This window comes from Neofelis nebulosa, chromosome 4 (assembly GCF_028018385.1).
Source record: "Neofelis nebulosa isolate mNeoNeb1 chromosome 4, mNeoNeb1.pri, whole genome shotgun sequence".
Lineage (NCBI taxonomy): Eukaryota > Metazoa > Chordata > Mammalia > Carnivora > Felidae > Neofelis > Neofelis nebulosa.
The window spans coordinates 152,114,876-152,141,566 of record NC_080785.1 but is presented as its reverse complement, the minus strand read 5'-3'; the positions used below and the strand labels follow the sequence as shown (position 1 = coordinate 152,141,566).

The 26,691-nt window shown below is 39.8% G+C and overlaps 1 protein-coding gene across 1 annotated transcript in view; it reads right to left on the bottom strand.

Annotated features, from left to right (window-relative positions):
* Window positions 1-26,691, bottom strand: part of PRKAR2A (protein kinase cAMP-dependent type II regulatory subunit alpha) — a 114,420-nt gene that overhangs the window by 29,423 nt on the left and 58,306 nt on the right. The window contains exons 2-6 of the mRNA XM_058727019.1: window positions 24,655-24,690; window positions 12,162-12,214; window positions 9,407-9,490; window positions 3,218-3,324; window positions 680-833 (exon numbers count right to left, since the gene is read on the bottom strand). Coding sequence (XP_058583002.1) covers window positions 680-833; window positions 3,218-3,324; window positions 9,407-9,490; window positions 12,162-12,214; window positions 24,655-24,690 — 434 coding nt within the window. The remainder of the gene's footprint in view (window positions 1-679; window positions 834-3,217; window positions 3,325-9,406; window positions 9,491-12,161; window positions 12,215-24,654; window positions 24,691-26,691) is intronic.

The following is a 26,691-nucleotide window of genomic DNA, read 5'->3' as shown; positions in this document are numbered from 1 at the left end:
TCTCCCTCTCTCTCTCTCTGCCCTTCTCCCACTTGCTTGTGCATGCTCTCTCTCTCTCTCAAAATAAATAAACAGACATTCAAAAAAAAAAAAAGAAGGAAGTGAGTTATAGGTTTTGAAGGCTTGATGATGCTGAAGGAAGCAAGGTGGACTATGGACAATACAGGACAGGGATCATAGCAGGGCTGTGCCCTAGACATTCTAGGAGAGTTCTCTTTCCCAGAATATGGCAGCCAGCCTTTCTAGTCACCTAAACCTATTGGATATTGCATAGACCAATGCACAAGTGGGTGGCGGGCCATAGAGAAAAGTGACTCCTAGAGATGGAAAACACTGTTGGCAGAGCTTTCCATGACAATTCTTTTTCTAGGCTGCCTCTTGTATAGAGAGTTATCTCTCCCCTCGCTCTCTTCCTAATAAAACCATGAACAGAAAGTGTAATAAGAGCTGACATGACTGCAAGGTCATAAGACTGTCTTTTCCCTGTAATCTGGAGTAAATGGTTTGTTGACAAATCACTTTGGAGAAATGGAAAAACACACTGGTGCAAGACCTTTCATAATGTCTTTTAGAGAACTGGCTATAAAATATAGTGTGAACCAACAGCCCAAGGACAGAAAACCAGAAGTAAGGGGAATCAATACTGTGCCATACAAGAGGAATCACTTTGCTAACTCACCAGTCCCCAAAGGGAGCCTTCTGAAGTGGCAACGATGGTAGCAGCTCTCGGGGTGTTGTACATCAGAGCAAGTTCTCCAAAACTGCCACGGTTGTCATACTGACCAACTGAGCGAGTTTGATTATCTTTTGTTACTAAAATATCATAGGTTCCCCTGGAAGCATAACAAGAAATAATTTCATTTATTACTTCTAATAATAAACTTAAGAACCTGGCAGGTGGCACATGAATAGAAGGTACAAATGATATAAGACAGGAGATTTCCAACAGATTTTTACTAGTATACAGAAATACAAAAGAGTTTTGCATTTTGACTTTGTATTCTGTGACCTTGATAAACTCACTTATCAGTTCTAGTAGCTTTTTTGTAGCTTGGGATTTTCTAGGGAGGATCATGATATCAGCAAACAAAGACAGCTTTACTTTTCCTTTTCCAATCTATATGCCTTCCCTTCCTCCCTCTTTTTCTTCTTTTTCATTGTCTTATTGCATTGGCTAGAACCTACAGTATAATACTGAATAGAAATAAGAGCAGATATCCCTGTCCTGTTCTTGATCTTAAGGGGAACACAGTCGATCTTTCACCATTAACAATGATGTTGGCTATAGGCTTTAAAATAAATTCCTTTAATCTGACTGATGAAAAACCACATCTATTCCTAGTTTGCTGAGAGTTTTTATCATGAAAACGTGTTGCATTTTGAAAAATGCTTTTGCTGAAGGGATCAAAATGATTATATGGGATTCCTTTTGTAGTTTGTTGAAAACCAGGATATAGAATTGATTAAAATAAAGAAACCAAAAGGTACAATTTTCTATCTATTGACTACTAATGACTGCTCGAGAATAATACTCAGAACTGACAAACATTTAGACAAACAGGTGCTCTCAATACATCACTGAGGCAAACTTAAACGTATCAATGTTTCTGCAAGATAAGTAACAACATATAGCAAATTCCTTAAAGAGACCCTTTTACCTGGTGATAACCATTTCTAGGGATTCTATAGGAGATAATCTGAAGAGGGTGGTTCCTGTAAGGTCTGAGAGGGGGTCAGAAGGAGCTGCTGAGATGGTATTAACAGCTCAAGAGCTTATGACACACTAAGGCCAGCAGATCAAATCCATATATTTCATGTCTCCCAATATGTCTTATACATGGAACAGAGCCAGAAGGGGCCAGGGACATGAAGGGTGAGGCAGTGTATTCATGTATAAAATTAGGCTGGGACTGAAAGATCCAAGTGACAATATAGCAAAATGGCTTCTTCTTCTTTTTTTTTTTTTTAAATACATGTTGACTTTAAAAAAAAATTTTTTTTTAACATTTATTTTTGAGACAGAAAGAGACAGAGCATGAACAGGGGAGGGTCAGAGAGAGGGAGACACAGAATCTGAAACAGGCTCCAGGCTCTGAGCTGTCAGCACAGAGCCCGACGCGGGGCTCGAACTCACGGACCGCGAGATCATGACCTGAGCCGAAGTCGGCCGCTCAACCGACTGAGCCACCCAGGCGCCCTGCAAAATGGCTTCTTTATGAAATCAATTCACTTGAACACTGGCAAATAACATGTTTATAGAGAACATCTTGCTTAACTGTAAAAGAGACTTTCTTTTTTTTTTTTTTAATTAATTAATTATTTATTTTTTAATATATGAAATTTACTGTCAAATTGGTTTCCATACAACACCCAGTGCTCATCCCAAAAGGTGCCCTCCTCAATACCCATCACCCACCCTGCCCTCCCTCCCACCCCCCATCAACCCTCAGTTTGTTCTCAGTTTTTAACAGTCTCTTATGCTTTGGCTCTCTCCCACTCTAACCTCTTTTTTTTTTTTTTTTTTTCCCTTCCCCTCCCCCATGGGTTTCTGTTACGTTTCTCAGGATCCACATAAGAGTGAAACCATATGGTATCTGTCTTTCTCTGTATGGCTTATTTCACTTAGCATCACACTCTCCAGTTCCATCCACGTTGCTACAAAAGGCCATATTTCATTTTTTCTCATTGCCACGTAGTATTCCATTGTGTATATAAACCACAATTTCTTTATCCATTCATCAGTTGATGGACATTTAGGCTCTTTCCATAATTTGGCTATTGTTGAGAGTGCTGCTATAAACATTGGGGTACAAGTGCCCCTATGCATCAGTACTCCTGTATCCCTTGGATAAATTCCTAGCAGTGCTATTGCTGGGTCATAGGGTAGGTCTATTTTTAATTTTCTGAGGAACCTCCACACTGCTTTCCAGAGCGGCTGCACCAATTTGCATTCCCACCAACAGTGCAAGAGGGTTCCCGTCTAAAAGAGACTTTCTAATGTTGATAATGGCAACCCAAATATGGGTTGTACTGAGGACTAAGGACAGCAGTAGATAGAGGGGGCAGGCTGTGGACAAGAGGCACAAGCTTTGAGAAGCTTGTACACCTGCTCCTAACTCCTCTCTGGGATGAACAAAAAAGCATAGGGTAAAGCACTTGCCCTGAATCATGAATCTTAATAACTGTAGCCACACGACTGCAAAGCTCCATCTCCTACCGTTCTATGACATAAAAGTTGTCTCCATCATCTCCTTGGTCAATGACATGCTCATCAACTTTGACTGTCCTTTCAAACATGGCATCAAGGACTTGAGAAAGTTGTTCCTGCAGGGGATACACACAAAGAGAAAATATGGCTTTTACATTTGCTAGGGCAAAAAAATGACTATGCTCATCTCAGTTTGTGACTACACAGTGGAAGTACACATATCAGACTGCTCCCATATTCAAGCAAAAACCTAAAAGCTGTCTGAAACAAATGTTTTTCCTGTGACCATTCAGCTTTGTATCTCCATGAACACAGCACAGTTGCCAAGTTTTCTGAGGCAGTACTGCTTTGAAAAAACATTTCATAATTTATGCAAAAATAGGTATATAAATCATTGGTGTCCATTCTCCCAGCCATGCCCACATGACTGTCAGGTGCCTTGATAGCTCTACTATGTCATCTGTAAAGCCATGTGATGCCATCTTCCTGTAGGTGTTGATCTTAACAGGATCATCAAATCTAAAGGGCTGAGATGGACTTAGAAATTACCTCACAGAGCAGCACAAGTGCTCTGACTAGCCACACACATCACTTAACCTCTCCAAGCCTCAGTTAATCCATATTTTCAAAAGGGTTTAATAGTTTCTAGCTCATTGATTTTTATGACTAAAAAAGAAAAACCTAAAGGAACTATTTATCGCACAACAGGTACTCCAAAATTGACATCTGTTCTTGGACAGCTATTATTGCTTCATTTATATACAACACGTACAATTGCTTACTTACCAATAACTATAACCAGAAGGTAACTATACTGATAAGTATAATGACAACAAAACACAGCTATTAAATTCTAACAAAACAGTGGTCTCAGTCTAGGGGCAGCATCCCTTTGTCAGGGAGGGAGATCAGTGACTGTCAGTGGGCACTAAAGAATATCAGTTTCAGCTCAAAGAAAGACTTTATCTTTGGAGGAATGTAGACTGAAGACCTGACAAGGAAAAATTGTACGGCTGCAGAATTCCATGTCATTTAGTGTTCTGTCAGTGTGACTGTGCTGCCTAAAATAACTGAGTATCACTAAAAGCATGTCTTTAGTTCCACAGTCCCATGTGTGTTGAATACTGTAAAAGCTGACAAATACTAAAAAGGAAGTGCTATTCCTGTACATTCCACATTCACGTGGAATGTGAGCCCAGTGTTGCCAGAAGTCTCAAGTTTAAATACAGGTAACAATTCAAATTTTCATGTATAATACGGACCAAACACACCTAGCTGTAACTGGCCTGTGGGCTGTCCACTGGCAGCCTCTCAGTCTGAGTAACTTTACTCTGTCCTGGACTCTTCAAAAACATCAGTGTCATGACAATAAGGTATAAGGGGAGAATTCTAGGTTAGAGATGACTAAAATGACACCAGGGCAACCAAAAGCAACATGTGATTCAGGATTGAAAAATAAAACAAAAAAGCTATAGAAAATTTTACTGGGAAAATCAGAATATGGCCTGGATGTTAAATAACAATACTGAACCAATGGTAATAGTGGTACTGTGCTAATGCAGGAAAATATCCTTGTTCTTAGAAAATACATCTTATATTTAGTGGCTAAGAGTCAAGACATCTTAAATATATTCATAAATAGCGCTGAACAAAAAAAAGCAGCTCATATGTATTTACGTGTGTGTACATATACAAAAGCAAGAAATGTGGCAAAATGTTAACAACTGGGGACGGGTACATGAGTGTTCATGGAGCTATTCTTTTGACTTTCCTGTAAATTTGAAAATTTCAAACAAGAAATTTGGAAAATAATTTTTTTTAATGTTTATTTATTTTGGGGAGGGAGAGAGAGAGGGAGGGAGGGAGGGGAAAGAACGAGCCAGGGAGGGGCAGAGAGAGAGGGAGACAGAGAATCCCAAGCAGACTCTGCTGTCAGCACAGAGCCCAACATGGGGCTCAAACTCATAAACTGTGAGATCATGACCCAAGCCAAAATCAAGAGTCAGATGCTTAACTGACTGAGCCACCCAGGCGCCCCAGGAAATAAATTTTCATTTTATTTATTTATTTTTATTTTTATTTTTTAAAGAATGCTTTATATCCGATACGGGGCTTGGACTCACGACCCTGAGATCAAGAGTCGCATGCTCTATTGACTGAGCCAGCCAGGAGCCCAGGAAATAAATTTTTAAAAACTGAAATAAGGGTGCCTGGGTGGCTTGATTGTTTACGTGTCCAACTCTTGATTTCAGCTCAGGTCATGATCTCAGTTCGTGAGACTGAGCCCCACATGGGGCTCTGTGCTGTCAGCTTGGGGTTCTCTCCTTCCTCTCTCTGCTCCTACCACTCTTTCGAAATAAATAAATAAACTTAAAAAAAAAAAACTGAAACAAATATACTCACCACAATGGCTATAATTTTGAAAGATAGACAGTAACAAGTGTTGGTAAGAATACGGAATAATCAGGAATCTCCTATATTGCTGAAGGAATACAAAATGGTACAACCACTTTGAAAAAGTTATGGCAGGTTTTTATAAAATCAAACATACCTACCCTATGACTCAGCAATTTTTCCCTCAGGTATTTTACTGAAGAGAGATGGGGGGGAAAAACATTCAAAAAAAGACTTGTACAAAATATCCATAGCATTATTCATAAGAGCTAACAACAAGAAAGAGACTTAAAAACAAAACAAAACAACAACAACAAAAGAGACTAGGTATCCATCAACAGAAAAATGGATAAGCAAACTAGTATTTTCATATAGTAGAATACTACTCAGCAACAAACAAGGAATGAACTAACATCACCAGCAATAACACATACTGATATCAGTGACCCCCTGATATGATGTTCAGGGAAGAACACAATATAATTTCTGTTGCAGGCTGGCTAAGAATGTGTGTACCTACTCTAGTCATGAGGAAACATCAGAGAAATCCAAATTTGAGGTACATTCTATAAAATAACAAACCAGTAGTCTTCAAAGTGTCCAGATCATGAAACACCAGAAAGGACTGAAAACCATGGCAGACTGAAGAGAAGTTAAGAACTAAATGTAATGTGGGGCGCCTGGGTGGCGCAGTCGGTTAAGCGTCCGACTTCAGCCAGGTCACGATCTCGCGGTCCGTGAGTTCGAGCCCCGCGTCAGGCTCTGGGCTGATGGCTCGGAGCCCGGAGCCTGTTTCCGATTCTGTGTCTCCCTCTCTCTCTGCCCCTCCCCCGTTCATGCTCTGTCTCTCTCTGTCCCAAAAATAAATAAAAAATGTTGACAAAAAAAAAAAAAAAAAGAACTAAATGTAATGTGATTTTCTGGATTGGATCCTTAACCAGAAAAAACCAAATTGGTGAAATCTGAATAAGGTTTCTAGTTTAACGAACAGTATTGTAAGAATGTTAATTTCCTGGTTTTGATAGTTGTCCTATGGGGATGTAAGATGTTAATACTGGGGGAATCTGGATGAAAGGTATATGGAACTCTGTACTATCTTTGAAACTTTTTTGTCAATCTAAAACTAGTTCAAAATAAAAGGTGAAAAAGGAAAAGGAATGAACTATTCATCTATGCAACAGGAATGAACTTTGAAAACTGAGTGAAAGAAGTCTCACACACAATACTGTAGGATTCCATTCATATGAAATCCTATGAGAGACAAAATTAATTTACTGTAGAATAAATCAAAATAGTAGTTGCCTCTGAAAGGAAGGGGCAAGAATTGATCATGAGGGGGCATGAGGGAATCTTTTGGGGTGGTAGCCATCTTCCATAACTTGTTAGGGAGTTTGGGTTACCTAAGTGTACAACATTTATCAAACTTCAGAGAATGTACATAAAACTCCTGCTTTAAAAAAAAAATTTTTTTTAATGTTTATTTATTTTTGAGAGAGAGACAGCGGGTGAGTAGGGGAGGGGCAGAGAGAGAGGGAGACACAGAATCTGAAGCAGGCTCCAGGCTCTGAGCTGTCAGCACAGAGCCCAACACGGGGCTCCAACTCACAAACCATGAGATCATGACCTGAGCCGAAGTCAGATGCTTAACCCACTGAGCCACCTAGGCACCCCAAAATTCATGCTCTTTAAAAAAATTTTTAATCTTTATTTATTTTTGAGAGAGAGAGAGAGAGAGAGAGAGAGAGAGAGAAAGACAGAGTGTGAGGGGGAAGGGGCAGAGAGAGAGGGAGACACAGAATCCAAAGAAGGCTCCAGGCTCCAAGCTGTCAGCACAGAGCCTGACATGGGGCTCAAACCCACGAGATCATGACCTGAGCTGAAGTCAGAAGCCCAACCAACTGAGCCACCCAGGCACCCCAAAACTCATGCATTTTTTAAAAAATGTTGTATTTGAAAGCGAGAGAGCATGCACATGTGCTCGTACATGGTATCAGGGGAAGGACAGAAAGAGAGGGAGAGATAGAACCCCAAGCAGGCTTTGTGCTGTCAGTGCAGAGCCTCACACAGGGCTCGATCCCATGAACTGTGAGATCATGACCTGAGTCAAAATCAAGAGTTGGACGCTCAACCAACCAAGCCACCAGGGTCCCCAAAACTTAAGCATTTCATTGTATGCAAACTGTATATAAAAAACTTACAAACAAATATTGAACTCTAGTTCATGCCAAAGTGTTTAAAGGAAGGTACAATGATATCTGCAACTTACTATGAAATTAACCCAAAAAAGTAAGATGGGTTAATGCAGGGGCCAGCAAACAGCTGCCTGTTTTTGTAAATAATGTGTGTGGTTTTTTTTTAAATTCATTTATTTATTTTGAGAGAGAGAGAGAGCACAAGCTGAGGAGGGGCAGAGAGACGCAGGGAGAGAGAGAGAATTCCAAGCAGGCTCTGCACTGTCAGCACAGAGCCCAACATGGGGCTCAAACTCACAAACTGCAAGATCATGACCTGAGCTGAAGTCGGATACTTAATGGACTGAACCACCCAGGTGACTGTTTTTGTGAATACTGTTTTATTGGAACACAGCCACATCCTTTCATTTATGTATCGTCTATGGCTGCTTTCCTGCTATAATAACAGAGTTGAGTAGTTATGACAGACATATTTACTACCTAGTTCTTTAAGAAAAAGTTTACTGACCCCTTTGCTGAAAGATGGGTATATGGTATACAATGCAGCAAGCATAGTAAAATGTTAATGTTAGAATCAAAGCAGTAGATAAATGTGTGTTCCATAAAAGTCTTTCAACTTGTATTTGAATATTTTCATGACAAAAATGCCAGAAAAATATAACTAAATCTGAAATTTTCATTACCATTTTTCAACATTAAAATGGTAAAATAAAATGGTATAATGGTATTCTTCAACACTAAGAAAACTCTGAATATTAGACTGACACAGCAACTTCCCTTAGAACATTAAAAGGGATTTTGTTCAGTAGATAAAGAAGCAAGTCCTCTTTCCCTTGATACAGATGGATCTTCTAGGGAAAATAAGTGACACAGACCAGTATTTCTCACAACCAGCCTTTCCTTGAGGTCATGGGCCTTGTTTTATTCCGCCTGAGACTAATAAAGCTCCTGCTCTCTATCTCCATCAAGGGAGGGAAGACAGGTTCAAGCATAGGTCCTATGCCAGAGCCCTGAGGACACACACCACTCCCCACGCCTGAGTTCTTTGCTGAGAAGTAATCACAAGAGGTGCCCCACATTCAAGGTCTGAGAAGAAGTCACACACTTCCAGTGGGTTAATTGCTACCAGAGAAGAGAACTCCATACTAGCAACTTTGGATAAATTACTCTGCAGCATAAATTCAGACCCTCCAAATGCTTTCAGCCAGGGTCATATAAACCTGAGCATTTCCTTTCAACATGGCCAAAGAGCATGGTCCTTGAAGGATACTGTCTTTGAGGAAGTACCAAAGCAATTCAGAGAAATACTAGAAGTCATCTGAAAAGCTCATTATGATGAGTTATGGAAGTCAACACAATGCAAACATTGTAAGGAGGATGAATCTAAAGTTTTATACCTCATATGGCTGAGGCTAAGATTACAAAAACTTTTTTTTTAAGTAGGTTCCACACCCAGCACAAAACTTACAACCCTGAGGTCAAGACCCAACCTGAGATCAAGCGTCAGATGCCTAACTGGTTGAGCCACCCAAGCACCCCCACAGAAAAACTGTTTAAATGACAAATAGGAGAAAAGCCAAAATACAAAAATATTTTTAAAAACCAATGTTACCTGATCAAGATTTTTGAAAAGGAGAATATCTTTGCAAGCTTCCTGAAGTCTGCATCTCTGTTGATCAGTTTTAGGATGAATCACCTGCCAATCCAAATAAAACCAGGGAAATATTTTTATTCCAATTTAAAATCTGACTTTATTCACACATCAGTACATTTCTTTCTCCTAAGTGGGAAAAATTAAGAGCACATTTCCTGTAACTTTAATTCTATACAAATACCAAGCGGGATCCTGATCATGGAGGGGCAATGTGATGGGGGTGAAGAGCACTCACCCTGGAGCCACTCACTGACTGTGTAACTGGCAGCAAGTCAGTTACCCCCCGGAAGCCTCAGTGTCCTCATCTGTAAAGCAGAGGGCTATAGACTTGTTCATTCAACAAATATTAAGCATCTACTGGGTGCCAGGCACTGTTCCACTTCTGGGGACACAGCCAACACACAGATAAAAACACCAGCTCTCATCCAATAAATACGTAAAACATGTTAGAGAGTGACAGGAGAAAAATAAGAGAGCTAAGGAGAAAAACAAGGTAGAGAAGGGTGATAAAAAGTGTGTGTGTGGAGGAGGCAGATAAGGCCTCACTGAGAAGGTAGCATCTGTGTAAAGATCTCAAGGAAATGAGGATAACTTCAGGGAGTGAGCCATGTGGACATCTCTGTGGGAAGAGCACTGCAAGCAGAGGAACAGTAAATGAAAACAAGGCCTTGTGGCAGGTAAAGAGCATGTTTGAGAAATAACCAGGAGATGGGTGTGACTGATGCAGAGCGAGGGGGAAAGATCAGGAAGAGACCAAGTTGGGGGGCTGGGTGAGAGTGATGCCCAAATCACAGAGGGCATTATAAGTCACAGAACTAGAACTCTTCCCTAGCCAAATGGAGGCAATTTGAAGCTTCTGACTGAGAGGTGAAAGAGATCTGACTCATGTTTTTAAAGGTTCATACCAGCTACTGACTGCAGAACAGCCTTGAGGGAAGAGTGGAAGCCAGGAAACTAGTGCAATTATTCCAGTGCCAAGATGGCAGTGGTTAGGACCAAGGTGGTAACCATGGAGGTGTTGAGAAGTAGTGGAATTTTGGACATGTTTTGAAGCCTGAGCCCATTGGATTTTCTGAAAAACTGAATGTAGGTATGAAAAAATAAGAGGAGCTGAGGGTGACCCTCAAGTTTTGGGCCTGAGCCTTCTTGGGAGGATGGAGCTGCCATAAATTGAGCTGGAGGAAGACTGTGGGTGGAGAAAAATGTTTAAAGGGAAATGATCAGGAGCTCACCTTAAGTCTGAGTTGCCTACTGAAATCTAAGTGGAGACGGCAAATAAACAATGGCTATAAATGCTGCAGTTCAAACATCAACAATTTAGTAGTGGTGGTGGTGTTATCTACTAAATCAGTGTTGTTGGAAGGATTAAACAAGTTCATACATGCAGTATTTAAAACAGTACCTGGCATTTAGTAGGTGCTCAAAAACTTTTATCATTATTACTGATAGTCAATAAATGTTTATTTAACCAGAAAGAAATAATCAGTGCCTAGTATAGCTGTTATAATTCAGAGACCTAAGTCCTGTCTTCACCCTAAAAAAAACTATGTGGCTTAATCTGACGAGAAATAACAAAATGTCAAAAGTATTAAGTATTTTTAAATTTGTGATATTAAAAAGTTAGTAAAAAAAACTGTTTTAACTTTTAAAAGTCATCAAAAATTTTTACAATAGCCAGAATAAATTTTTTCAAAATCTACATATCTATTATAGTCATACAATGGGAATAGCGTTTTATTATTAGAATACTGCAGAAATCTTTCATGGACTGCTCATTTTAAGGTACACTTGAAAGATCATTAAAGCTTATTTTATAACATCAATCTTTGAAAAATGGTGGTTCATATTTGCTTTTATAAAAATAATTTTGTAATTATATAAAAGTTTAAAAATCTGAGTTTTTAAGAAAAGAGCAAAAGTGTACCATAGTCCTGCCATAACCACTGTTAACATTTGGGATATATCCTTCCAGAGATAATTCTTTGTATTAATAAATACAAAGATGGATAGATGGATAGATAAATAAATATATATGTGTGTGTACACATATGTTTTTTAAAGTTTATTTACTTTTTTTACTAATCTCTACACCCAACACGGGGCTCAAACTCACAACCCCGAGATCAAGAGTTGCATTCTCTTCTGACTGAACCAACCAAGGGCCCCAGATAAATATATTTTTTTAAGTTATTTTTTTATTTTAGAAAATATACCTCATATAAACAACATTCCATGCCATTAAACTTGGTCCTGTACCATCATTTCCAATGGCTGAAGAATCTCTTGATTTGAGTATCATAATTTAGCCCCTCGTAATCCTCTAGTTTGGGTCATTTAAGTTGTTTCCATTTTTTACTATTACAACACCTCAATGATCCCTGTTTGTACATCCTCAGGAAGGATCTCAGGAAGGATCCAGCTGTTTGTTAAGGATGAGTTCTCCTTCAGGTAACTGCTGAGTCAGTTGGCTTGACTATAGTTAAGGCTCTGACAGCTACAGCTAGGCACCCCTTCTTACCACAACCCCAACTACTCTTGTTTTCATTCTTCTTAATATTTTCCAATCTGGTAAATAAAAAAAATAGCATCTTATTGAGATTTTAATTTGTACTTATTTTAATTATCAGTATGATTAGATTTGGCATATAGAGGAGGAGAAGAGTGAGTGGGGAATAAAACAATTCTACCTAATACCTTTGCATTAGTATCTTACCCTTGGATCAGTATCTTCCTCTTCCTCATCAGGGTTATAGGTCTCAGCACAGACTAAATTTGGAGAGGAAAAAAAATAAAGAGAAAAATGAATAAAACAGATGTAAGCTTTTACGGGAAAAATAGAAGGTGAACATAGTTTCCTTTCATTCACTGTTTTCTAAAGCTGTAGTAATTTTTAAAAGCCTTTTCTTCAATTAACAAATATATTAAGTACCTACTAATGCCAGGCATTCTATCAGGTGCTAAAATGTCAGCTTCCTAGGGATTGGTAGTCCCAAATAGAAGAGAGTTGATAAAATGTATCACATACTAAATCCTATGGTAATGGCAAGGACAAGTAAGGAGGTGCTATCTTTACTGAATTTTAAAGCAAGGGTGGAAAACCACAAAGTACAATATATGCAACATAAACACATATCCATCCATGTGATACTATGGAATTATCACACGCAAATACTATATGATTTCCCTCATATGTGGAATTTAAGAAACAAAACAGATGAACATAGGGGAAGGGAAGGAAAAATAAGATAAAAACAGAGAGGGAGGCAAACCTAAATGGATGATGGGTACTAAGGAGGGCACTTGTTGGGATGAGCACTGGGTGTTATATGTAAGTGTATATAAATTATATTCCTGAAACCATTATTACACCATATGTTAACTAACTCGGATTTAAATTAAAAAATAAGCCCCGTGTCGGACTCTGTGCTAACAGCTCAGAGCCTGGAACCTGCTTCCAACTCTGTGTCTCCCTCTCTCTCTGCCCCTCAGCCACTCATGCTCTGTCTCTCTCAAAAACTAAATAAACATAAAAAAAAATTGTTTTAATTAAAAAATAAAATAAAGGACCTGTGAAACACACACACACACACACACACACACACACACACACACGGATAAATTACAAAAAGAATCAATTAAAATTGCTCAACATCACTGGGGCGCCTGGATGGCTCAGTCGGTTGAGCGTCCGACTTCAGCTCAGGTCATAATCTCACCGTTTGTTGAGTTGGAACCTGACGATGGCTCTCTGCTGTCAGCACAGAGCCCACTTCAGATCCTCTGTCTTCCTCTTTCTTTGCCCCTCCCCTGCCTTGCACACACTCTCTCTCAAAAATAAACATTAAAAAAAATTGCTCAGCATCATCATGTACATGAATGACTTTAAAAATAAGAATGAATTTCAAACAAAACATGATACTATGTATCAGTCTCTATTCCGGGTACAATATTATCTAAAAACCAACTTGATTTTGTTTTTTAATTTTTTTATTTTATTTTATTATTTTTAAAAAAAATTTTTTTTCAACGTTTTTTATTTATCTTTGGGACAGAGAGAGACAGAGCATGAACGGGGGAGGGGCAGAGAGAGAGGGAGACACAGAATCGGAAACAGGCTCCAGGCTCCGAGCCGTCAGCACAGAGCCCCACGCGGGGCTCGAACTCACGGACCGCGAGATAGTGACCTGGCTGAAGTCGGACGCTTAACCGACTGCGCCACCCAGGCGCCCCTAATTTTTTTTAATGTTTATTTATTTTTGACAGAGAGAGAGAGACACAGCATGAGCAGGGGAGGGGCAGAGAGAGAGGGAGACACAGAATCCAAAGCAGGCTCCAGGCTCTGAGCTGTCAGCACAGAGCCCAACGCAGGGCTTGAACTCATAGACCGTGAGATCATGACCTGAGCCGAAGTCGGATGCTCAACCGACTAAGCCACCCAGGCGCCCCCCAACTTGATTTTTTTTAATAGGTAACCTGTGTTTGTGCCGGCTTCCTGCAAGACTTGTCTTTATTGCAATTCAAAGATTTAGAAAATATTCACTGAACATTTGTTTATAATAGCAAAATATCAGAAATGGTATAACTACCTATTTGAATAATACAGCTATAAGGAAGAATGAGGGGGGCACCTGGGTGGCTCAGTCAGTTAAGCATCCAACTCTTGATTTCAGCTCAGGTCATGATCTCAGGGTCCTGAGTCAAGCCCTCACATCGTCTGGCTCTCTGTTGGGCTCTCTGCTGGGTGTGGAGTCTGCTTCAGATTCTCTCTCTCTCCCTCTCCCCCTCCTCCCCACACCTGCTGGCTCTCTCTCTCTCTCTCTCTCTCTCTCTCTCTGAAAGAAAAAGAAAGAAAGAAGAGAAAAGAAAAGAAAAGAAAAGAAAAGAAAAGAAAAGAAAAGAAAAAAAGGAGAAAAAAAAAAGAAAAGAAAAAAGAAAGAATAAGGAAGATCTCCATGGGCTAATAATGAGTTCTAGGGGAAAAAAGCAAGGTGAGGAATATATATAGTATGCTATGCCTTCCATAAGAAAGGACTTCTATGAGAAAGGAGAGCTAAGAATGGGGAGAAATAAATATGTAAATATGAATATGTACACAAAATGTTTTTTTACTTATCTATTTTTCCAAAGGGAAACAAGAGAAGAATAAACCAGGAAATTAGCACGCAAGGAATCCAAATGGTTCTTGGTCCCTATACTCAATGCTAACAACTAGGGGACAAAGTGACACTGCTCTAAATTTAACTCGTGGTTTCTTAAACACATTTACTCACTGCAGCCTTGGTCTAGCTGCATCCCAGCTTTCCCTTCCCGTTGATTCTCTGAACTCATGGAATACCTGAGAAATGGTATGTCCAATAGACAGGACTCCCTTCCCTGCCTGGCCTATAGTACTCTAGTGTGGACCACACCTCTTGTACTGTAATGCCATCATTATTCTGCCTGTCCAACAGGGACCCAATATCCTTACACAGAGAAAAATCAGGGAGTTAGAAGGGAGTAAGAGGACAAATACCATTCTAGTCCCTAAAACAGCATCAAGTGATGCTCTGCAGGGAGGTCTCCTGAGTTCCTAGCTGGCAGAGGCTTTGGGTAGCTGAGCCAGGTAAGCGACAATGGGAGGTAGATAAATGCCTTTTCCCAGCCATTCCTGATTCCACAAGATGAGGTCAGTGTACATCTATCTCAGATCTGTCCTAAAGATTAAGACACACAGCTTCCTGAGTTCCTAGATGCTACTGCTGCCACTTTTTGCTTCTTCACAGGTATCTCAGTAGGAAATCTGAGGAAGCTGCACTGAGGGCAGACACCATGTTAAACTGCAGGCCTCTTGGTTCTCTGTGCTCTTGATTAATGTTGTCATTAACAGCCCAGTTTTCTAAACTAGAAATCTGTAACTTATCAGGGCTTCCTTCGTTCACCTTCTATCCAATGAATATATCAAATTCGACTTCAGAAATATTCTCATATCTGATCTTTATTCGATCTATTCCAATTCCTTGGTCCGGGAACTCAAAATGTCTTCTTAGAAAAATGCATTTAAAAACTTTCAATTTGGAGACAGATGGGTACATAGGTATTATTATACAAACTTTCTCTATTTCTGCATATGTATGAAAATTTTCATTTAAAAAGTTTAAAATAGTAAGCCTTCAATGAGGAGACTGGCAGCATTTTACTGATAATGATACAGTCTCGGACTAGCCTATTTCCAGGCTTGCTTTTCCTCTGATTTTGAAGGGAAGTACTTCAGCAACTTAGCTTACTTTTATATTTTTAGACATTAACGTAAGTGATGCAGCAAATGTTACAGTTTTAAAGTCTTAAGGTACAGAAGTATGATTTAAACAAAAGTAGTTATTCCCAGTAAAATTATTAATGTTTCAATTTGTGGAAAGTATTATGCTTTTATTTTTCAAAACTGGTTTTGAATTTTTTCCCTTTTCTTTTGAACTTCAGACTTACCTCCCTTTGCCTTTTCCCTGTTTCCACCCAACCTCTCTACTTCTTCCTGGTCTTGATCCCGGATCATTTTTCTCATCTTCTATATAAAGAATCCATTTTTAAGTGTCTATGTGATTGTTGCCCCTTGTGTTTATACACATCAGGGAGCTTGTTTCAGTGCACAAGTGACCTGGGAGAAGCCCAGAGTCTGTGTGATCCCCTCTGAAGCCTCAAGAACTACACTGAGTGTCATGAGATGCTCAAGACCTACTGAAAATGAAGATTGAAAGAGTAGTACAATCCCTTGTTCACGGCAATTTGTTTTGCCACAGTTCTCCAGCAGATGTCACTGGTTAGCAACATGAAACTGTACAAAGTGACCAGAGACTATCCAGCACAATTTCTTCTTACAAATTTTAACTGATGCTTCCTTCATCCAGAATGTGAATCATTTTTTACAATATTTTACTTTTAAGTAATCTCTAGACCCAATGTGGGGCTTGGACTTATGACCCTGAGATCAAAAAGTCACACGCTCCACTGACTGAGCTAGCCAGGTGCCTCCAGAAAGGTGAATCATTAAATGTGCTGGTGAAAGAAAACCCTTTCATTTCTACAAAGAAATGAGCCGGATCCTGGTCACAGCCTGAGACCCTATGCTGTCCCGCGACCTCCCATGAAGAATTAATTCAGCCTGTGCGTATTAGTCAGCTTGGGCTGCCATTACAAAATACCAGTCTGAGTGGCTTAAAGAACAGAAATCTATTTCCTCACAGTTATGAAGGATGGAAGTTCAAGATCAAGGTATTGGCACATTGTTTTTCTCCTGGGGCCTCTTCACTTTGCTTGTGGATGGCTGCCTTCTTGCTGAGTCCTCACATGGTCCTTTGTCTCTATGGTGCACTCATGGTGTCTTTTCCTCTCTCTCTCTCTCTCTCTCTCTCTTTTTTTAAGTAGGCTCCATGCCCAACTAAGGGCTCCAACTCAGACCCTGAGATCAAGACATGAGCTAAGATCAAGAGTCAGATGCTTAACCAAAAATAGCCACCCTACTTCCTCTTCTTATAAGGAAATCAGTCCTACTGGATTAGGACTCCACCCTTAACACCTTACTTAACCTTAACTGCCTCTTTTTTTTCAAAGGCCCTATTTCCACATACAGTCATACTGGGGGGTTAGGCTTCAACATAAGAATTTGAGGGGGACACAATTCAGTACTTAACACTGGATTTGTAAGTTATCTTAAGTAATGCTTGGTGATATTTCAGCTGAAGATAGCTATTGGTGGAAAAAATCCTGAATACTGTGAAAGGATATTAAGACAAAAATCAGTTCCACTGTAAGTACGTAAGCCTGAAAAGGCAGAGACACCTGGTGAAGGAAAAGCACCTATCACACAGACATGAGTGACTACCATGGCACCAGATTCTCAGCAGACTCTACTGACTGGGCACGTTCATCAGATGCTCCCTGCCTAAACGTGGCATGATGCCAACACACAAATTTCTGATTAAAATGCTTGGAAGCTTCAACATGTGTTTAATAAGTGAAAGGGTTTTCTGGGGATGACATTTTTTAATTAACAGAATCAGACTAACATTTCAAACTCAAAGACAGTTAATACTACTTTAGGACTATTTCAAGAAAGCCACTTTTAAAGAATTTATGAACTCTTTTCATTTGATGAATTTATCACATGATGTAAAAGGACTGCTGTGCTAGAACTTAAACTTGGAAGGCATAGCTTTCAATCCCAAATGCTTTGCAATGGAGAGGCAGTGTCAAGCAGGGAAAGAGCTCACCTCTGAACATGCACTGGGGTCTGAGCTTGGCCCTACCCACCACTATTCACTATTTCCCTATATCCTAGATCTTTGGTCTGTCTCTTCAGTGGTAAGAGGAGATGGGATAATGATACTAAAACCATGTAAAAGGTTAATAATAGGAGGAGATATTTAAAACACAGGGCTGGGCTCACAGGACATACTCAATAACTGCTAGGTCTCTTTATGCTGCTTTATACTCCAAATTATTATTCGGTCAGACACACTGAGTTATCGTTGGAAGTCTTCTGCAGTCTCTGACACAGCACATGTCTTCACACAACTAGTTATTGCTAAACTCTATGGATCACATAAGGAGCCCCATTCCCTACCTCTCTCGCCAAACTTCTTTTATCTCCTCACCTACAGCCAGAGCAGCAAGATCTAGTTCATCCCCCTTTGAGTCTTAAGACATCCTTTTACCTAGAATGCATCCTTCTTGGTACTAGCCACACAGTAGCCATGTTTTACAACTTCCAGTGCAATTTCTGCCTCCTTCAAAGAAGTGTCTCTTGATTTTTTTTCTGCCCACAGTAATTTCTCCTCCGGATTTCTTTTTTCTTCTTCTTTTTTTTTTTTTTAATTTTTTATGTTTATTTACTTTTTGAGAGAGAAAGAGAGAGACAGAGTGTGAGCAGGGGAGGGCCAGAGAGGGATGGAGACACAGAATGTGAAGCAGGCTCCAGGCTCTGAGCTGTCAGCACAGAGCCCGACGTGGGGCTCAAACCCACAGCTGTGAGATCATGACCTGAGCCGAAGTCAGACGCCCAACCGACTGAGCCACCCAGGTGCCCCTCTCCTCTGGATTTCTAACCTGTTCTTTTGTTCCTTCCTTCTATCCATCCATCCACATTTACTGACATTGTTCTAAGTGTTAACTATATGCATCAATGAACAAAACAGACAAAAATTCTCTGATTGGAGCTTACCTTCTGGCATAGGGAGCTAGATAAGAGGATAAATGAGAGAGAGAGAGAGAGAGAGAGAGAGAGAGAGAGAGAGAGAGAGAGAGAAGGAGAGGAACAGTAAGAAGAAAATAAAGTAAGGGAGATAGAGTGTGTGTGTGTGTGTGTGTACTGAACCTTACTAAAGACCTAAGTGAGAAGAAGTCTTTCAAGTGACAGTCTAAAGGATATAAATAATCCACAAAGATGGTTTTGAGGAGATTTGGGAGCAAAAGTCTGATTAGACTGGCCTCAAGGAGAATAGAAGAAGAAAAACTAGATACAGCAAATATGGACAACTCCTTCAAGGAATCTGCTATAAAGATAGAGAGACAAAAAAAGTGGTGGCTGGAGAGTAAAGAGTGGTTTAAAAAAGTCGTATTTTATTTTTTACGAAAGGGAAGTCAACGCTACATTTTTTTGCTGAGAATAATAATCCAGTTGAAGGATGCAGATTATGCAGGAGAAAGGCAGTAACTGCTGGAAGCATGAAGGGATGAGATCTAATGTATAGGTGGACACTGGACTCAAATGCAAGTAAGGAAGGATAGATGTGGTAGGAGTCTATGGAAACTATCTTCTGTTGCTTTTATTTCCTTGGTTAAGAGAACAAAATCATCTGCCAGGAATGAGAATTTGGGAGGAGGTACCGGTTTGGGGAGAGAGAAGGTAAGAAATGCTTATCTAGGAGAGCAGAGTGAAAGAAGTATGGAGACACAGTATGAATGCTGGCATCTAAAGCCTACTAGAAGTTAATGATCAGGTGCTCAAAGTAAGGTCAGCCAACGGGCCTGTGTATTTTCCCTCAATCAAGTACAGCTGTGGTGCACATACAGCCTAAGAGGACAGTTGGGATTAACCAGAATGTGTTTTAGACAAGCAAAGAAAAAAGAAAAAGGAAACTGAGGATATGTGCCACAGAGTGGTTATAATCACTGAGCAAGGAATATAAGGTTAGTAAAAGAGGAAGTGAGGAACAGTAAAAATGAAGCAAGATCAAGTTGTCAGCGGTGGAGCAGGGCAGCAAAAGAGCCCAGGCAACATCAGGCAGCGGGAGACTGGAATCGCTGAGTATGAGTTGTGATGCCTGTCGTTCCAGAGTATGACCACGGGGGTGAGTGGTTGAAGTAGGGTGGAAGACAAGAGGTGAAGAAATGGAGGGCAAGATTTGAAGAATTATCTAGATGGAAATAAGAAGAAACAGCCCGTGGATTATTAGATAACTAAAACAAGGAAGAGAAGCGACTGACAGAATATAATAACGTGAGGTTTGAAGGCGAGGGTTTTAGGGAGGAGGGAGAGAGAATGGTTTGGAAGCAATAAGGAACAACAGAAACATTCACCCATCTATCATCAATGTTACAAGGAAAATGGAAGAGAAGAACCATCATCTGAGAAGCCTGTAGGGCAAGCCAAGCTTCAGCTAGATCAGGAAAATAATACACTCCAAAAATGGGCTGAGATTTTAGGGGATTTAGATGAAAACTGACTGAGAGGGTCAGAGGGTACAAGGAAGGGTTCTTAGAGATAGAAAGTACTCAGGACAGTGCTACCTTTGGGCACATTATCACCTTGGCTGTTCAAGTGACTTAACCTCTGCTTTGTCCTCAGTTTCTGCATCTGTCCACTGGGGATAATCATGGCGTGTACCTCATAGTACTAATGTGAGGATTATGTTCAAGGACATAAGGAAGGCAATTAGAGAGATCTTAAAATGTGCACCTACCACACAGTCTGCACTAAAAAAATGTTAGTTATTCCTACAGGCTATTTTCTCTCCCTGCATAATCATTTTGATTCTTCTAAGAATCTTTTACTTTCACTTAACATTTGAATAATATTAAAAAGTTTTTAAAATTTTTTTTAACGTTTATTTATTATTGAGACACAGAGAGACACAGAGCATGAGCAGGGGAGGGGTAGAGAGAGGGGGAAACACAGAATCTGAAGTAGGCTCCAGGCTCTGAGCTGTCAGCACAGAGCCCGATGCGGGGCTCGAACTCACAAACTGCGAGAACATGACCCGAGCTGAAGTTGGTCGCTTAACCAACTGAGCCACCCAGGCGCCCCAATATTAAAAAGTTTTAGGGGCGCCTGGGTGGCTCAGTCGGTTAAGCGGCCGACTTCGGCTCAGGTCATGATCTCGCGGTCCGTGAGTTTGAGCCCCGCGTCGGGCTCTGTGCTGACAGCTCAGAGCCTGGAGCCTGCTTCAGATTCTGTGTCTCTTTCTCTCTGACCCTCCCCCGTTCATGCTCTGTCTCTCTCTGTCTCAAAAATAAATAAACATTAAAAAAATAAAAATTAAAAAAAAATTAAAAGTTTTAAATCTTCAATAAGACTGTAAACTCTAAGGAGGAGGGATGATATCATGTACTTGTCTGAGTTCTCCACAGAGTTCAAGGCCTAAACAACACTGACAGAAAGCCCAAGCAGCAATTCATGAACTAACACCACCTGTGACCTCTGCAGAAGATGTCACTGTACTCTCTCATCTCCGAGATCTGTCTTACACATGTCAAGAGATATCACTAATTGTCTGGGGAAAAAGGGGTATAGGGCAAGGATAAACAGAAATGGGAGATAATAGTGCATATAGATCTCACACCAACCTTAACTGCCACTCTATTTCTTCTCTGTAGCTGTCTCTCTACACATAAGAACATATTTTTTTCTATCTCTTTTCAACAGACTTTGGTGTACAACTTACCAAAGGCTTTCTGAAACATAAATGAGCAGATTTTCTCAAAGAAAAGGATGGAGGGATAGAAAAGGGATTCCAAGTGTTACTAGAAATTAGGTCATATGATAGTTTAAAATCAAGAAACCTTCCCAAGAATGAAGAGATATAAAAGAATGATGTGAGGGGTGCCTGGGGGGCTCAGTTGGTTGAGCATCTGACTCTTGACTTAGGCTCAGGTCATGATCTCAGGGTCTGTGAAAATGAGCCCCAAGTCAGGCTCTGTGCTGACAGCACAGAACCTGCTTGGGATTCTCTCTCTCTAACTCTCTCTCTCTCTCTTTCTTTCTCTGCCCTGCCCCGCTCAAATGTGAGCATACACACTCTCTTTCTTTCTCAAAATAAATAAATAAACATTTAAAAAAAAAAAAAAAAGAATGAGGAACACCTAGGTGGCTCAGTCAGTTAAGCATCCGCCTTCGGCTCAGGTCATAATCCCACAGTTCAGGAGTTGGAGCCCTGTGTCAGGCTCTGTGTAGACATCTCAGAGCCTGGAGCCTGCTTCAGATTCTGCATCTCTCTCTCTCTGTCTCTCTCTCTCTGCCCTTCCCCCAACTTGCACTCTGTCTCTCTCTCAAAAATAAACATTAAAAAAAAAAAATGATGTGATACATACAGCTCACATAGTAATTCTAAAACACATTAACCTCCCTACTATACAATCATAGAAACTCTAAATGTATCCAAAACTCAAACATTTTACTTATAAGGAAACTTGCAGAAAATATATTTATCAGTTCTGTAAAAAAAAGGAGGACTCTTCTTAGCTTCAGAGAAATCACGAAAAAAAAGAAGATATATATATTCAATAAATATTTAGTGAGTGCTTGCTATGTGCTAGGCAGTGTTCATGGTACCAGTCACATATTAAAATTCAAGTCAATAAAAAATAGCAAAATTAAGGGGCGCCTGGGTGGCGCAGTCAGTTAAGCGTCCGACTTCAGCCAGGTCACGATCTCGCGGTCCGTGAGTTCGAGCCCCGCGTCAGGCTCTGGGCTGATGGCTCGGAGTCTGGAGCCTGTTTCCGATTCTGTGTCTCCCTCTCTCTCTGCCCCTCCCCCGTTCGTGCTCTGTCTCTCTCTGTCCCAAAAATAAATAAAAAACGTTGAAAAAAAAAATTAAAAAAAAAATAGCAAAATTAAAATAAGCAGCACAACCAACTTGGGAAACGTTGCATTGAAACTTTCAAAAGGTTAAAAATGATGACAGAAATTTGCTCAAACTTACAAAAAAATAATCGCGATCATAATAGATAAAAGAGAAAAATACTACCAAACTAGTCCCATAGGAGAAAATAAAACCACATTTCTCATATTTGGAAAACACTCATTTTTGTTAATAATCAAAGGAGTGCCAAATAAAACAATCTGAGGTACTATTTTACATCTAAATTAAAGTAGTAGGCACCACCTATATCGGTGAGACAGTGGCAGAAGAGAGGCCTTTGTAGGGTGTTCTTTCTCCCTGCAGTCTATTCTGTAGAATGCCTCTGGAAAGCAATACACAGAAAAATCCAGGCAATGCTCAAGTCCCCGACCAGAGAGTGCTACTCAGCACTATAACTGAGGAAATAATTTTAGTGGTTCAACAGTGTATGCAAGAAGTTAATACAGCATAATCTAGAATACCAGAGAAATAGCAATACAAAAAGTAGTTTTTATGAATAGACATTTTCCCAAAGAAGACATCCAGATGGCCAACAGACACATGAAAAGATGCTCAATATCGTTTATCATCAGGGAAATACAAATCAAAACTACAATGATGTATCACCTCACACCTGTCAGAATGGCTAAAATCAACAACACAAGAAACAAAAGGCGTTGGCAAGGATGTAGAGAAAGGGGAGCCCTCTTGCACTGTTGATGGGAATGAGAATGGTGCAGCCACTCTGCAACACAGTGTGGAAGTTCCTCAAAAAGTTAAAAATAGGCGCGCCTGGGTGGCTCAGTTGGTTAGGCACCCGACTTCAGCTCAGGTCATGATGATCTTGAGGTCCATGAGTCTGTGCTGACAGCTCAAAGCCTGGAGCCTGCTTCATACTCTTTGTCTCCCTTTTGCTCTCTGTTCCTCCCCAGATCACACTCTGTCTCTCTCTCTCTCTCTCTCTCTCTCTCTCTCTCTCTCTCTCTCTCAAAAATAAACATTAAAAAAAAAAATTGGGGCGCCTGGGTGGCTCAGTCGGTTAAGCGTCCGACTTCAGCTCAGGTCACGATCTCGCGGTCCGTGAGTTCAAGCCCCGCGTCGGGCTCTGGGCTGATGGCTCAGAGCCTGGAGCCTGCTTCCGATTCTGTGTCTCCCTCTCTCTCTGCCCCTCCCCCGTTCATGCTCTGTCTCTCTCTGTCTCAAAAATAAATAAACGTTAAAAAAAAATTTTTTTTAAATAAAAAAATAAAAAAAAAAAATTAAAAACAGGACTACCCTAGAATCCAGCAACCACACTACTAGGTATTTACCCAAAGAATACAAAAATACTAATTCATCTCTCTTCCTCCGCCCCACTTGTGCTCTGCCTCTCAAATAAGTGTTAAAAAAAATTTTTTTAAAAATACTAATTCATAGGGATACATGCACCCCAATGTTTATAGCAGCATTATCTACAATAGCGAAATTATGTGAATGGCCCAAGTGTCCATCAATTGATGAATGGATAAAGAAGATGAGGTGTTTATATACAATGGAATATTACTCAACCATAAAAAAGAATGGAATCTTCCCATTTGCAATGACATGGATGGAGCTAAGTGAAATAAGTCAGTCACAGAAAGACTAAGAAGCATATGAATTCACTTACATTGGAATTTAACATGTGGAATTTAACAAAACAAATGAGCAAAGCGTTGTAAAAAAAAAAAAAGAGAGAGAGAAAGAGGGAGGCAAACCAAGAAACAGACTCTTAACCATAGAGAACAAACTTATGATTACCAGAGGGTAAGTGGGTGGGGGGATGGGTTAAACAGGTGATACGGACTAAGAAGTACACTTGTTGCAATGAGCTATATGCAAGTGTTGACAAAAAAAGTAGTTTTCAGAAGTCATAATTATGAACATGGAAAAATACTAATGACATAAATGAGACAAACTAATATGTACATATATACTCAGAACTTGAAACAGAATGGAGGAATTGCAGGTAATTTTTATAATGTTCTGTAATGCTGCTAACTTATCTTTTTATTTACAAGATCAGTTTATTTTTATTTAAAATAATCCCATCTTAAAACAGCATTTTGGCAGTATGTTATGAAAGAGAATACATACCTGATACTCGCCGATCAAATCTGCCAGGAATTGGGACTGCAAAACAAAGAAGAAGCAACATTCAGGCATCATTATGTCACATGACCCCACCTTTAACAATAGAACTAAAAGCACTTTAATACCAAATGTTGGGTCAATTCATACTCTTCTATAATCAACCACAGAGAGTAGTTCAACATGATCATATAAAGGCAATATAAAGAAGAATTTATCTTTTTTTTTTTTTTTTTTTTTTATAAATTTTTTTTTTTTTTCAACGTTTTTTATTTTTATTTTTGGGACAGAGAGAGACAGAGCATGAACGGGGGAGGGGCAGAGAGAGAGGGAGACACAGAATCGGAAACAGGCTCCAGGCTCCGAGCCATCGGCCCAGAGCCCGACGCGGGGCTCGAACTCACGGACCGCGAGATCGTGACCTGGCTGAAGTCGGACGCTTAACCGACTGCGCCACCCAGGCGCCCCAAGAATTTATCTTTTTGAAAACAAGCTCATTATAACTTCAATGTACTCAAGGTGGCAAATTTACTTGTTTACATTCATGTTCATCTAATTTGTATCATATTGGGACACCTGGGTGGCTCAGTCGGTTAAGCATCCAACTCTGGATTTCAGCTCAGGCCATGATCTCATGGTTCATGAATTCGAGTCCCACATCTGGCTCCACACTGGCCGTGTGGAGATGGCTTGGGATTGTCTCTCTCTCCCTCTCTCTCTTTCAAAGTAAATAAGTAAACTTAAAATTTTCTTAAAAATAATAATTTGTATCATATCAAATGAATAAGAAGTCTACTGGGGCACCTGGGTGGCTCAGTCGGTTAAACATCTGACTTCAGCTCAGGTCATGATCTCATAGTTCATCAGTTCAAGCCCCGTGTCGGGCTCTGTGCTGACAGCTCAGAGCCTGGATCCTGCTTTGGATTCTGTGTCTCCCTCTCTCTCTGTCCCTCCCCTGCTCATGCTCTCTCTCTGTCTCACAAAAATAAATAAAATGTTAAAAATTTTAAAAAGTCTACTAAATTTATTGGTAATGATATTAAAAAGTTAAATTTTCTTCTTTAATATTCTTCAAAGATAATACCAAGACTGCCAGATAATAGCATTTAAATTTCATTTTACTTTTTATTTATTTTTTTAATGTTTATTTATTTATTTATTTATTTGTTTTAATATATGAAATTTACTGTCAAATTGGTTTCCATACAACACCCAGTGCTCATCCCAAAAGGTGCCCTCCTCAATACCCATCACCCACCCTACCCTCCCTCCCATCCCCCATCAACCCTCAGTTTGTTCTCAGTTTTTAACAGCCTCTTATGCTTTGGCTCTCTCCCTCTCTAACCTTTTTTTTTTTTTTTTTCCTTCCCCTCCCCCATGGGTTTCTGTTAAGTTTCTCAGGATCCACATAAGAGTGAAACCATATGGTATCTGTCTTTCTCTGTATGGCTTATTTCACTTAGCATCACACTCTCCAGTTCCATCCACGTTGCTACAAAAGGCCATATTTCATTTTTTCTCATTGCCACGTAGTATTCCATTGTGTATATAAACCACAATTTCTTTATCCATTCATCAGTTGATGGACATAAATTTCATTTTAAAACAATTTAATAAGTTTTACACTAAAGTGAAAAAGAAATTAGCTGTTAAGTTATATTCTCATTCAATACGGGTAGGTTTTCTCCTGCCCATGGTCAGTGTATTAATCAGAAAAATGTACCACATGTCTTTAGGTTGAAAAATAAACATAAATTTTCTCTTTGCTAATTTTTCCTGTTTTTTACCTATCATTCCTTATGTTTGGTGGTTATCTAAATTCTCAGTACTAAACTATATCATTTGAATAATGTAGGGGTTTTTTTTTAAGATTTTTTTTAAAGGAAACTCCACCCAATGTGGGGCTAGAACTCATGACCCCAAGATCAAGAGTCACATGCTTTACCAACCGAGCCACCCAAGTTCCCCAAGGTGGGTTTTTTTTTTTTTTTAACTTTCAGAGCTTAATCTGATTATTGTAATTTAAAAAATTATGTAAATATC